General features: G+C 54.3%; 1 protein-coding gene across 1 annotated transcript; it reads left to right on the top strand.

The window, feature by feature from the left end:
- Positions 1–156: 156 nt before the first annotated feature.
- Positions 157–13,027, top strand: CHTF18 (chromosome transmission fidelity factor 18). Its single transcript, XM_069870018.1, has 22 exons — positions 157–264; positions 1,623–1,781; positions 1,917–2,034; positions 2,432–2,606; positions 2,735–2,824; positions 2,923–2,975; positions 3,184–3,325; positions 3,961–4,173; positions 4,712–4,809; positions 4,903–5,026; positions 5,169–5,302; positions 5,660–5,753; positions 5,827–5,925; positions 6,186–6,316; positions 6,556–6,718; positions 6,957–7,181; positions 7,287–7,436; positions 8,116–8,246; positions 10,380–10,524; positions 11,451–11,567; positions 12,382–12,439; positions 12,804–13,027. The coding sequence occupies exons 1-22, from the start codon at positions 183–185 to the stop codon at positions 12,938–12,940; spliced, it is 2,838 nt and encodes a 945-aa protein (XP_069726119.1). The 5' UTR covers positions 157–182; the 3' UTR covers positions 12,941–13,027.
- Positions 13,028–13,174: the final 147 nt, after the last annotated feature.

The following is a 13,174-nucleotide window of genomic DNA, read 5'->3' as shown; positions in this document are numbered from 1 at the left end:
GCGTCGCGTCCAATCGGCGCCGCCTCCGCCGCGCGCCGCGTCCAATCGGCGCTCGCCCCGCCTCCAGCCGGCGCGTCTCGTCCAATCAGCGCCGCCGCCTCCGCCCCCGCCCGCTCTCGGCGCCCAATGAGGCGCGGCCCCGCGGCGGCGGCGGGAAGCGCGGGGCGGCGGCGGCGGCGCCCATGGCGGCCCCTGAGGAGGATGCCGAGCGGGGCTTCTACCAGCGCTTCGCGGACGAGCTGGAGGTGCTGGCCGAGCTGGGAGGTGGGCGCTGCCGGGGCTGGGGGCAGGGAGGGAGCGAGCGGCCGGGGCCGCGGGGCCGTGCCCGCAGGAGGTACCGAGACAGAAAGGGGAACAGCTTCGATTTTAGCTAAAGGAGAGTTCGGCTTCCTCTAAGTGATCACGTTCTTTGGCAGTTAGTCGCAATGTGTCCCTCTGGCAGCAGCTTTTCTCCCTCTGGCAGCATCCCTTCTTTCTCTGATAACGCCTTTTCCTTCAAAAAGTGCTTTTCCAGGCACCGTTCGTTCCACTGAGATGATAACGCCCTGTGTTCAGTCTGCTCTGTGCAGAACTGATGTCTCTTCTTCTCTCATCCCCCTGTTTGCAGCCTTTTCACATCTCGAACATCAGGGCAGGCGGAGCTGGGGCCAGCTCTAAATTATAGAATCAGAGAATAACCAGGTTGGAAGAGACCCACCGGATCATCGAGTCCAACCATTCCTATCAAACACTAAACCATGTCCCTCAGCACCTCGTCCACCCGTGCCTTAAACACCTCCAGGGAAGGTGACTCAACCCCCTCCCTGGGCAGCCTGTTCCAGTGCCCAATGACCCTTTCTGTGAAGAATTTTTTCCTAATGTCCAGCCTAAACCTCCCCTGGTGGAGCTTGAGGCCATTCTCTGGACTCGCTCCAGAGCCTCAACATCCTTCTTGTGGTGAGGGGCCCAGAACTGAACACATGATTCAAGGAGCGGTCTCACCAGTGCCGAGTACAGGGGAGAATAACTTCCCTGGACCTGCTGGTCACGCCGTTTCTGATACAGGCCAAGATGCCATTGGCCTTCTTGGCCACCTGGGCACCTGCTGGCTCACTGTCGAGCCTAAATCTCCCCTGGCGGAACTTGAGGCCATTCCCTCTCATCCTGTCCCCTGTCACTTGGGAGAAGAGCCCAGCTCCCTCCTCTCCACAACCTCCTTTCAGGTAGTCGTAGAGAGCAATGAGGTCTCCCCTCAGCCTCCTCTTCTCCAGGCTAAACAACCCCAGCTCTCTCAGCCGTTCGCCAGAGTTTTGGCTGTTGTGAAGTTCATAATAATGTTGACATGAGTCTTCAGGAAGTAATAGAATGTGTGTAAGATGTTGTTTAGTTCATAACAATGTTAAAATGAGTCCTCGGAAAGTAAGAGAATGTGGATAAGATTTTCATAAGGTTTATATACATGCAAGTAGGGGATCTCTCCTGTCCCAGCTCTTCCCTGGCTGCACTCAATCGATGGAGATCACTCCTTTCATGCTGCCCGGGCCTGATGAATGATTCTTCCTTTCTAGAACTCCAAAACAAGTTTTAGAGAGTTTTATTTGTTGGCATTTTCGGTACCACTCATGGTGCACGACCTCTTGCAGATGACCCATCCCCACCCACTGGTCCCAAGGTCTCCCAGTTCCGCAGCAGGAAGCAGTCGCTGGAGCAGCCCGATCCACCCCAGGACCCTGTTGAGGGCACCAACCCCAGAAAGCGGGACTGGACCCATGTCCCACCCAGCTCCTCACCTGCAGCCCGCAGTAGGTTTGACCCAAACCTGGTCTGCAGCGCCACCGGAGACTTCTCCCCACCCTGAGCGGAGCAGGGTGCTGCTGGAGAGGTGGCTGAGTGCACCCCTCAGTCACCGTGCTTCTGCTTTTCTTCCTTCCCTGCAGTCCCGAAACCCAAGCGGCAGCGCCTGGAGGCTGTTAAGAAGCTCGACTTTGATGGGTTGGTTCCTGATTACCTCCAGGATGCTGGCCCAGAAGCACCTTCTGCTCCCCACACTGGCAGGTTGCTAACCTTATAGAATCATAGAATGCTTTGGATTGGAAGGGGCCATGAAGGTCATCCAAACCCCCTGCAGTGAGCAGTGACATCTTCAACTCACTCAGGTTGCTCAGAGCCCCATACAACCTGGTCTTAAGTGTTTCCAAGGATGGGGCAGCCACCACCTCTCTGGGCAACCTGGGCTGGTGTTTCACTGCCCTCAGTGTGAAAAAATTTCCCTAATATCTTGTCTAAACTTTCCTTTTTTTTAGTTTAAAACCATCACACCTTGTCCTATTGCTACAGGCCCTGCTAAACCCTGCTTTTAGCAGGGGTGGGAGAAAGAGCCCCCAGAACTTCCACCACTGTGGTTCAAAGGCTCTTTCCCTTCCCCCTGTTGAAGGAACCTTGTGTTCTCCAGCTCGGACCACCTGGAGGTGAGCGGCATGGCCCCACTTCAGACCACGCCACCCTCTGAAAAGAAGCAGGTCCTCAAGCGGCCACCCATCCTGGAGGACTACATCAATGTGACGTCTACCGAGGGCACCAGGGTCTTCATGGTGGTGAGGGATGATCCCTCCAGGACAGGGGTGGAGGTAAGGAGGGATCTGAAGGTTGGATTTGCCTCCTTGTGACCTCTGTCCAGTTAAGGAGGGAACCGTTGATGAAATGTTGGTGCTGAGCATTGGAATGAACATTTGTCTGTGTCCTCTGGTTGTCACAGCTCCCAGATTCCCTGGGCTGGAATGCACGCAGGCCGCTTCACTTGCTGGGGGTGCCTTTCTCCTACCTGAAGCAACAAGTGGATGAAGAGGTATCACAGCTTATACCAAGCTTCCCATCTTCCCCTGCCACGTCCTGGATAACCACAGCTGTGTCTCTGACTCCCCTCTCACCCTCTTTGTGCTCCAGCGTCGCAGGCATGTTCTGGAGGCATCGCAGCAGCTGACGGAGATAATAAACAGGTGAGATGTTATGATGAAACCCCACTCCATCCCTTCCACGCTGTCAGATGTGGCTCTCAAGACACTCTGGTTGGGTCCAAGTTTTGGAGACCTGTAAGCAGAGGAGCCTCTTTTCCCTCAGCATCCCCAGCTTGGGAAGTCTGGGTGTTACTCCCAGCCCTGCCTCAACTCCCTGAGTGGTTTAGGGCAAATTAATTCTTCCTCGCAGTTGCCTTGAGAGCGAGGCCAACACCGAGACCCCGGAGCCCAGTGAGGAAGCAGAGCCAGCAGACGAGGAGGAGTCTGCGCTGCATTGCCTCTGGGTGGACAGGTTTACTCCTCGACGCTATGTGGAGCTGCTCAGTGATGATGTGAGGTGCTAGGATAGGTGGGGGCTTGGGGTTTGGGTGGGCTTACTGCTTTTATAACTCTCCTTGATGCTGTGGGATCATGGCTTTGTGGTTCTACCTTTGATTATGGGGCTTTCCAAAGCACTGGCTGGGGAACTGTCCGTGCTAGCCCTGCCCTGGGGCAGCCGTGTTGTGGAGAGCTTAGAAGAGCTCATGGCAGGGGTTTTTCATGAGAAAGAAAGGATTGGGTAGACTTCAGCCAGAAATTGCTGGCTAGTTTGATTTTTCTGGAATGTTTAAAGTTTTTAAGGGAGATGGCAATTATTTAAGAAGCTGAGAAGCGCTGAGTTGAGCCAGGATAGATGAGGGACAGCAGGGATGGGGCCAGTGTGACTTGCCCTTGGTTGCCACTTGGGATGGTGGCCGAGCTGGGAAGGGAAGCCGTGTTCCCAGGCTGTCCCACAGCGATGCCTCTCCCATGGTGGGCGGTGACATGCTGCACACTCGAGGTCTGGGCAGACACACTGCACTGCCTCCCCGGGCCCAGCTCCTTCCTCTGCACGCCACTTGGGTCTTTAAGCCACGAAAGTCTTCCTCTGTCCTTGGCCAGATCCTTCTGACGTTCACCGGGCTTTGCTTTCTTGCCTGACGTGCAGTACACAAACCGCTGCCTTCTGAAGTGGCTCAAGCTCTGGGACATGGTGGTGTTTGGGAAGGAGAAGGTTGTGAAAAAGGCCAAGCCCAGCACTGAGGCTCATCCTCCATTCCACCAACCCAAGGAGCAGCAGAATAAGTGGAAAACAAAGGTCCAGCTCACAGAGGAGATTCTGGAGGCTGAGCTGGACCAGCACAAGAGACCCAAATACAAGGTGAGCAGGACAGGATGTGGATGTGGCGGGTGTTCTCTCCCATCCCACTCATCCTGCCTTTGAGGTGAGGAGTGGCCACTTGAGGGAAGATGCACCCTATTTAGCAGAGATTCACCTTGACTTTATTTGTTGGGAGCAGACGTGACAAGCCTTTGTGCAAGAGTTTCTGCATCCAAAGAAGAGCAATGATGCTCAGATGGTAAAGGGAGCAGAGAAAACATACCCAGGTCAGCTTACCAGCCTCAACCTGTCCAGTGAAAGCACATAAAAAAAAGGGAAAGAAAACTGGATACCAGCAGTGTTGTTTCTTGGGAGTTTGATTCTGGAAAGGATCTTGTTCAGCCTTTTCTATCTACTGCCCTGCACACTTAAATGTAATGAGAGATGCTGCCAGGTTGACTCTGTCACCTCTGAGGGTCTCTGTTAGATTGTCCATCCTCCAGTGGCAGTCCCTTTTCCCAAGGCCAGTTTGCAGGCTGCAGAGCCTCCTCTCATCGGCCTCACTGTTTGCCAGGCTGACACTGCCTCTCTGCCTCAGGTAGCCCTGCTCTGCGGCCCCCCTGGCTTGGGAAAGACCACATTGGCCCATGTCATCGCAAACCACGCGGGGTACAACGCTGTCGAGATGAACGCCAGGTGAGTCTGTGCCGGCTTCCCGGCCCTGCCCTGTCCCAGAAACTGCTGGAGGTGGTGCTGTGCCAGAGATGATGCCATTGGTTTGTCTTGCAGTGACGACCGCAGCCCTGACGTTTTCAAAACACGCATTGAGGCTGCCACACAGATGAAGTCTGTGCTGGGTGCCAATGAGAAGCCCAACTGCCTGATCATCGATGAGATAGACGGTGCACCTGCGGTATGCCCGGCCTGGATCTGGCCACCTTTTGCATTAACTGCTTAATTATTGTCCTCTTAGCAGCGCATCCATTTTAGGAGTGGTTCTTTGCCTCTGAACAGCAAGATTTCATTCCTTCTGGCCTTGATTTTCTTTCCCCAAGGCATCTATCAACGTGCTGCTAAACATCATCAACCGTAAGGATGCAGAGGGGGAGGCAGCGGCTGGTGTGGGCCGGAGGAGGCGGCGTGAGGGAGGACTGCTGCTCAGGCCCATCATCTGCATCTGCAACGACCAGTTAGTATCATGACCAGTTAGTATTGCCTGCATGTCTGGGAGGGATGGATAGCTGAGACCCCCTGCCCCAGGTGAGGAGGCAGCTGCTGTTGCCTCCACCCAAAGCCTTCCTTTGCCGAGTTGTCTGCTGTCAGACCTGCAGCTTAGAGGTACCTTATGAAAAGTAAATCTACAACATGCTCAGCTTTCCTGAACCCCCGCAAGTTTTGGGGTGACTTGTAGCTGGGGGTGAGCATGCCCAAGTGTGCAGTGGTGTTTTGGCAGCTGCTAAATAACCCATTCCTTAGTGGAGCATCAATGGTTGTATGTTTTCCTCTACTAGGGTCACTCAGAGACCCCTCTGCTTCCCTTTGCCAGGTATGTCCCTGCTCTCCGGCCGCTGCGACAGCAATCGTTCCTGTTAAACTTCCCTCGGACGGCGCCATCACGGCTCGCCCAGCGGCTTTGCGAGGTGTGGGGCGGCCAAGAGGCCCTCTCCCCATCCCAGCTGGCAAACTCTCCCTGCTGACCCCTCTCTCTCGCAGATCGCCCTGCGGCAGGGCATGCGTGCGGACACAGGCGCGCTGCTGGCGCTGTGTGAGAAGACAGAGAACGACATCCGCTCCTGCATAAACACCCTGCAGGTATGAGAGGTCCCTGGGGGATGTGGACTTGCTGTGTGTCTTGACTTGCTCTGGGCTCAGATGGGGATGGAGGGGAAAAAAATATCTCAGGCAGATCCCTAAAATGTCCACCCTGGCCCCTGTTATTTTTAACCTTAATTCCCCTACAAATGGAGGAAGAGCAAGGTGCCTCTGTCTCTGGCTTTCTCCAGCTGTCTGCTGTGGGCATCCCCTCTCTCCCTGTGGTGCCTCTTCGCCACAGCCCCTCACTTGTGTTGCAGTTCCTGCACCGCCGAGGCCAGAAGGAGCTGAACGTGCAGATGGTGCAGACGATGAAGATCGGTTTGAAGGACCAAAACAAGGGGCTTTTCTCCATCTGGCAAGAGATCTTCCAGCTCCCAAAGAACCAAAGGTAAAAGAGGGGTGGAATTAAGTAGGTCTGCTGCCTGCTTGGGGTGCAGCACTTCATGGTACCCCCTGACCTGCTTGTGGGACCTGTGGTGGAGAAACCTGAAAGGTCCTGGAGAGCTGCTCTCTCAATAATTTGGCATCAGTATTGCCTTCAAGTCTAGTTTGCAAGGGGCCAAATGTTCCTTGCTGCTCTGTTTAGTGCCAGGGCACCCTGAGCACTTCCCTTTGTGCTCCCCCCAGGCACAGGATAGGAATGGACCCCACTTTGCCAGCCCAGCTCCTGGTGGGCGATGAGGACCTGTTGCACCCTGGGGGAACGGCTGGCTTCAACGCGTCCTCCCACCGCTTCCACCACATCCTGCACCTTGCTGTGTCCTCGGGGGAGCAGGAGAAGCTGGCCCAGGTAGAACAACTCAGGTTGGGGAAAAAAGCTGGGCCCTTCCTCTGCCATGCCGCCCGGAGCAAGTCTGACTCCAGATCCTGGGTGTCGTGGCTGGCGTGTGCCTCAGGAAATCCCTCCCTGCAGCTTTGTGCTGACTTTGGATGGAGTGTTGGGATGCTGTGCTGGAGCTGATCAAAGTGGATTGCTCTGATGGGACTGTCCAGCCTTGAGCCATCTCTAATCCTATGTCCGCTTCCAGGGTCTGTACGACAACTTCCTGAACATGAAGCTGCGGGACTCCAGTTTCAGCTCGGTGTGCTTGGCCCTGGAGTGGTTGGGCTTCTCTGACCTGCTTAACCAGGCTGTCCTGCACGGACAGAGCTTCCAGCTGATGCGATACCTGCCTTTCCTACCCGTGGCTTTCCACTTGCTCTTCGCAGCCACCAACATCCCCCGGCTCATTTATCCCAGCAGCCAGCATGAGGCAAGTCCTGGGGAGGGCACGTTGACAGCGTGGCTCCAGCTCTGTCACCTGTGGGTCATCTGGGGTTGCAGCTGTGACTGAGCCATCTCTGCCCTCTCCATCCAGGCCCTGGCCAAGCTGAACCACATGCAGAACCTCGTCATGTCCATGGTGTCAGGGATAACGCCCAGTGCCCGCAGCCGCATGGGGCAGCAGTCTTTCATCTTGGAGGTGCTCTGCCTGCTGCTCGACATCATCTCCCCGAAGCTCCGACCGGTGAGTGCCTGCCAGCCCCCTCTCACTGCGATGGCAGGAGTCTTACCTGGGTGATGTGTCCTCTCTGCAAACCCCTTTGTGAAGGATGGGACACATCACCTGCGCTGTGCCTGGGCACACGCTGAGCTATCCTGGACCCCTATCCCAAATCCGAGGTTGGCTTGACGTTGTAGCTGATGCAGGGGCCAGAGGGAAGCTGGGCACATGGTCCTGAGGTACCTGACTGGGGGAATGTCCTGTGCCTCTTGGACCCCTCCATCTGCAGGGTGGCTGAGGAGGAGTCTGGGGGCTGTTGCAGTCTCCTTCCAGTAGAGATTTCACCTGCATACATGGGTGTATTTATCCTTCAGGCCATCGGAGGGGATGGTCCCTGCTCTGCCAAGTACGTGTGTACCAAATAGGAAACTAAACTTGGTCTGAACCTTGCTAGGTGTTGACTGTCTTACCCATATAGAGACAAACCCTTGCTTCAGGTTGCCCAGAGCAGTGGTAGCTGCCCCATCCCTGGAGGTGTTCAAGGCCAGGTTGGATGAGGCTTGGAGCCCCTGATCCAGTGGGAGGTGTCCCTGCCTGTGGCAAGGTGGTGGAACTAGATGGGCTTTAAACCATTCCATGATTCCAGGTTTTTTATGTTAAAAACTTATTCTAGATTAGTGATGCTCTCTGCTCTCCTCCTCAGGTGAACACCCAGCTCTACAGCTTGAAGGAGAAGCAGCAGCTGGCGGACCTCATCAGCACCATGCTGGCCTACAACCTCACCTACCACCAGGAGCGCCTGCCCGAGGGCCAGTACGTCTACAAGCTTGACCCGTAAGTCCTGAAGGTGGGAAGAAAGCATAGGGGTCAAAAATAACAGCAGAGAATTTGAGGAGTTTAAGCCTGAAGGTATCACAGCATCAAGTTGATTTCTTGCAGCCAGAGCTCCGAGGTTTCACTGGTGATGGCAGCTGGGTTGGCATGAGCCGCCCAGTGCTAGGACATCTGCAGGGACCTGACTTTCTGCTGTGGCACCTCTGCAGGAATTTCTGCTTTTTTCCTTGTTTTTTCTTTTGCACCTATGTGTGCTCAGGGCTGCTGCTGGCTTTGCTCCACCTACAGTGTGGTCCAGTTGTCCCCATCACCCCCTTGGGCTGAGGCTGAAGTGGGGCTTGTTTTCCTTTAATGGGGTTAAAGCAAACAGGCTGAGAGAGTTGGGGTTGTTGATCCTGGAGAAGAGAAGGCTCTGGGGAGACCTTAGAGCAGCTTCCATGACTGAAAGGGCTCCAGGAAAGCTGGGGAGGGGCTCTTGGTCAGGGAGGGCAGGGACAGGATGACAGGGAATGGTTTTTAGCTGAAAGAGGGGAGATTGAGATGAGATCTTAGGCAGAAATGTTTTGCTGTGAGGGTGGAGAGGCTCTGGAACAAGTTGCCCAGAGCAGTGGTGGCTGCCCCATCCCTGGAGGGGTTCAAGGCCAGGTTGGATGGGGCTTGGAGCCCCTGATCCAGTGGGAGGTGTCCCTGCCCATGGCAGGGGGTGGAATTGGATGGGCTTTGAGGTCACTTCCAGCCCAAACCATTCCATGATCCTCTGAGGGGAAAGGAAGCACCTGCCTCTGGCTCTCACCAGAGCTGACAGAGGAGGCACCGAAGCTGCCAGGGGCTCATGGCATCTGGGCACAACAGGTCTGCCTGGGCAGGCTGCTCACAGGAGGTCACTGGAGCCATTATTAATTATATTAACGTATATTAACCAGCCCACCATTGCTGGACTTGAGTCTCATTGTGCTCTGAGTGTACGCTGAGCTGTAACACTCCTGAGGCTTCAGTGAAGTAATACAGACCCAAGCACAACTAGGAGCAACACTAATGTCTTCCTGGTGCAAAGTTAATTACAGAAATTAGCCTCTGTTAAATCAAGCAGCTGTATCCAATTACACTGAAGAGCTTTATTATTTTTTTTTCCCACGGAAAGGCTGATGGGAGCTGCAGGGGCTGCACAGAGCCGGCCTTTCTTGCCCTCCGCATGCCAGGTTGGGCCACCAAAGTGTGGTTGTGGGGAAAGCATAGGCCCTCGGAAGCCACATGGCACAAGCAGGCGTGTTGCTTCACTTCACTTTGCTTTTTTTTGTGAAGTCTGAGCTTATTTCCATGCTGTGCACGGTGGTGTTGGGGACTATAGGGCTGTCACATCCCAGTGGCACCTGGGAATCATATCCCAGCATCTCTCTGGCAGAGCTATTGTCAACAACAAAACGTGTGTTTTCTCTTTAAAACGTTTTAAATCATGGATTTGACAGCTGAAAACTTTTCTCCCTAAGATCTCATCTCAATCTCCCCTTTTCCAGCTCAAATAACTGCAACGCTATCTGATAGATTACCTTGTTCTCTTTATTTTAAGGGAAATAATATTGAACATGACTAAAGCGTGGGTATTTGCAGCTGGCAGAGGAACCGGCCCTGATTCCTGCACCTGGGCTCTCGCTGTGCTGAAGCACCCCCAGCTTCATATCTGATGCAGCCACCCAGTAGGAATAACACTTCTCTGATCACCCACGATTATTGCTGTATCTTAATTAAACAGCTCCCTGCAGGCATCTCAGGGTTCACACGAAGGGTCCTGGTGCCGCTCATGCCCAGGCTGTGATGCGACTGTGGCTTTTTCAGGACAATCTTGCCTGCGCTCTCCTCTTTTTGCCTTAAAATCAAGATTAAAAAGCATATAATCCCTCCTCTGATTCTGCTCAGCTGCTGGCTTTGCATGGCTGGCACCACACGCTGAGCATCTTCCACATGCAGATGCAGAGAGGGCAGCAATAGGGAAACTGAGGCACCATGGCCAGGATCATACCGAGAGGCTGGCATGGGGCTCCCTCTGCTGCAGTTTGCATAATGCTTTTTTATTTTCAGTATTGATCTGTTTTCAGTATTGATTTATCCTCCTCCTTCCCTCCCTCCACGGTGCAGGAACGTGGAGGATGTCTGCCGGTTCCCGGACCTGCCGGCTCGCAGGCAGCTGACCTACCAGGCCAAGCAGCTCATTGCCAGGGAGATTGAGTTGGAAAAGATGAGGAGGACGGAGGCTTTGCTGCAGGCACGAAATGCGGGCGAGGTAGGGAATGCTCACGCTGTCCTGGGATTTCTGGGGAGGTGGTGGGTCTGTCGATGGGGATAAAGTCCTTAGAGCTGGTGTGGGGAACTGGTCCTTCCAAAGCAGCTGGTGGGTTTTGCTCTGCAAATGGAAATCCAGGATTAACACCCCCTGCATGAAGCCATCTGCCTGGGGGCAGCACATCTGTGCTGGGGTGAAGTGCCCAAAGGGCTCATCTATTTGTAGGAATTCTGTAAAGAAACACTGCGAGTTAAAGCTTGAAACCCTTCAACCCTCTAATGAGTACTGGGAGAAGGGAATTTTAGTTCATCTGGCTGCGATTTGTACATGTCCGTGGGGGAGCTGACCTGCCCTTTCCTGCTTGTTTCCTTGCTTTTACTTTGCTTCTCCTAAAGATCCCAAAATCCTCAAGGAGGATCAGAGTTACTCTGGGGAGCAGCGGACAGGAGGCAGAAGGTGGAACAGGCAAATGTGGAGGCTGAGAAACGGCTCAGGTGCAGCTGAAGCCTGCCTTGCCCTGATGCCGCAGGGATAACAAATCCCTGAGAGACAATTCTTGCGGCAGAAGGGCTTTCTCAGGGGATGCATGGGGCAAAGAGATGCTGCAAAAACATCTCTGATGGCTCCTTGTTTACACAGTGCTAAGCATGAAATCCTAGAGAAGGGGACTGCAAACACCTGAAGTGCTGCTGGGGCTGATCCCTGCTGCTGGGAGACAGCAAATGAGGAAAAAATACTTTCCAAGTCGTTTGGATATTATATATTATATATAATGGATACATAACCTGGCAGCAAATAGAGGGAGGAGGTGGAGCAGGTGACAAGGCACGGTCCTGTCCTCGAATTGTGCATCACTTGAGGTGGTGCCCAAACCTTGAGCTTGGCCACCCCATGAGGACCCTCGCTCAGGGCTCTCCTCCCTGCAGGAGCCCAGGAACGGCCTTGGCGAAGCAGTGGAGCAAGTGGACGCGAAGCCAGCTGTGCCCCCCAACCACCAGCAGCGCCTGGAGCACATCGTCTGGAGGGCGACGGTGGAGGACAAGGTGAGGGGGCTGTAATTCCCACCTAATTTCCTCCCAGCGTGTACCTTGCCTGCCACAGACTGGCTGGCTCCAGTGCTATTTACTTATTTTTAGTACAGTTTCTTTTAATAGAAGAGTTTGGCAGCACGTGTCCCCAAATCCCATCGCTGGGTTGGTAGCACTGGGATGAGTTAGAGCTGGGTGACAGTTACGGCCATGTTCTGCAAAGCTTTCAGGGGCAGGGAGGAAAGAGGCATGAATAGGTTAAAATAACTGAATTTTGGTTCAGTGGAAGCTGCAGGGCTGAGGGTAGAGCTGCTCACCAGGCTGGGAGATACCCACACAGCTCGGCTGAGCCAGGCTCATCCCACCCTGGGCATCCTGACAGCTTCTAGGAGGAGCAAGGAGGGATCCCCTGCTGCCACCCCTCTCCATGGGCTCAACTTTGAGACCTTGCCCCTCTCTAAAACCCTACTTTGCCCCAATGAGCCTTAAAGTTTGTCTCTCCCACCTGATTTTGAATGCAATTTGCATTTTACCAAGGCCTTTTCTGCAGGATTTGCATCCAGCTCCTGCTTCCTCCTGTGTCTGGTGCTGGGAGGAGGAAGAGACTGGTCAAGCCTAGAGCGTGGGGTGATGGGGCAAGAGCCCCGGCAAGGGCTTCTCTGCACTGCTTAGGCGTGACTGAGCCCAAAATGGCACAGAGACGAGGGCTGGTACCAGCGTCTGGCCTTGCTCAGAGAAACTTAGCTGCCTCTGGGCTGGCTGCAAACACGAGCTGCGATGGTTGGTGCTGACAGACCCCTCCTCACCTTCTGCTTCTTGCTTTTCGCAGCCCGAGACCGACTTCTTCGGGCGGCCACTTCGACGGCCACAGACACCCACGGCCCCAGGTAGGTGGACGAGGGATGGGGTGGCAGGGGTGGCCATGGAACCAGGTGGGTGGTAGAGGGACAGGGTGGCCGTTGGTGGCCACAGAACCAGCCAGCTGGCGGAGAGATGGAATCAGTGTGGGTGGCCCCAGCCCCAGGGGCCATCAGCAGGGTGGGGAGGGGATGCTGAGAACGGTGACCCCGATGCAGCAGGCATCGTGGGTACCTCAAGTGTTTGCAGGATCCAGGACGTGGGAGCATCAGCTCTGCCCCTGCAAACCCCTCATGCCCCATGGGAGCTCCGCGGCCCCTGCCTGCCCACGGCTTGTTTTTCCTTTAAGGCTAGAAGTTTCTGCCACTTTTGACACCACTTTTCACCCTGCAGTCCCTCAGGCCTCCAAGGAAGAGTCGATCGAGAGCCAGATGGGAAAGGCCGTGGGGAAGAGCGACGTCTGGTTCCGGTTTAATGAAGGGGTTTCCAACGCCGTCAGGAGGAGTATCTACATCAAGGACCTGCTCTAACCAGGCAGAGGTGGAGCCCAAAGATGGAACTGAAAGGCTAAGGGCTTTTCTAACCCATGGATGGGGGTATGCATGATCTGGGTTTGTTTTTTTTAAGTGTGTGTTGTTTAAAAAAATAATAAAATATCTCTTTAAAAAATAATCATAAAGTATTGTTCTGTTTATTTCATTTATAAACCCTTAGTTGTCATGTTTTTGCCTGTTTTGCTGAAAAATGATATCCTACAATATACA

The sequence above is a fragment of the Phaenicophaeus curvirostris genome, chromosome 16, assembly GCF_032191515.1.
Source record: "Phaenicophaeus curvirostris isolate KB17595 chromosome 16, BPBGC_Pcur_1.0, whole genome shotgun sequence".
NCBI lineage: Eukaryota > Metazoa > Chordata > Aves > Cuculiformes > Cuculidae > Phaenicophaeus > Phaenicophaeus curvirostris.
The sequence above is the reverse complement of the archived record's forward strand: the minus strand, read 5'-3'. Positions and strand labels throughout refer to the sequence as shown.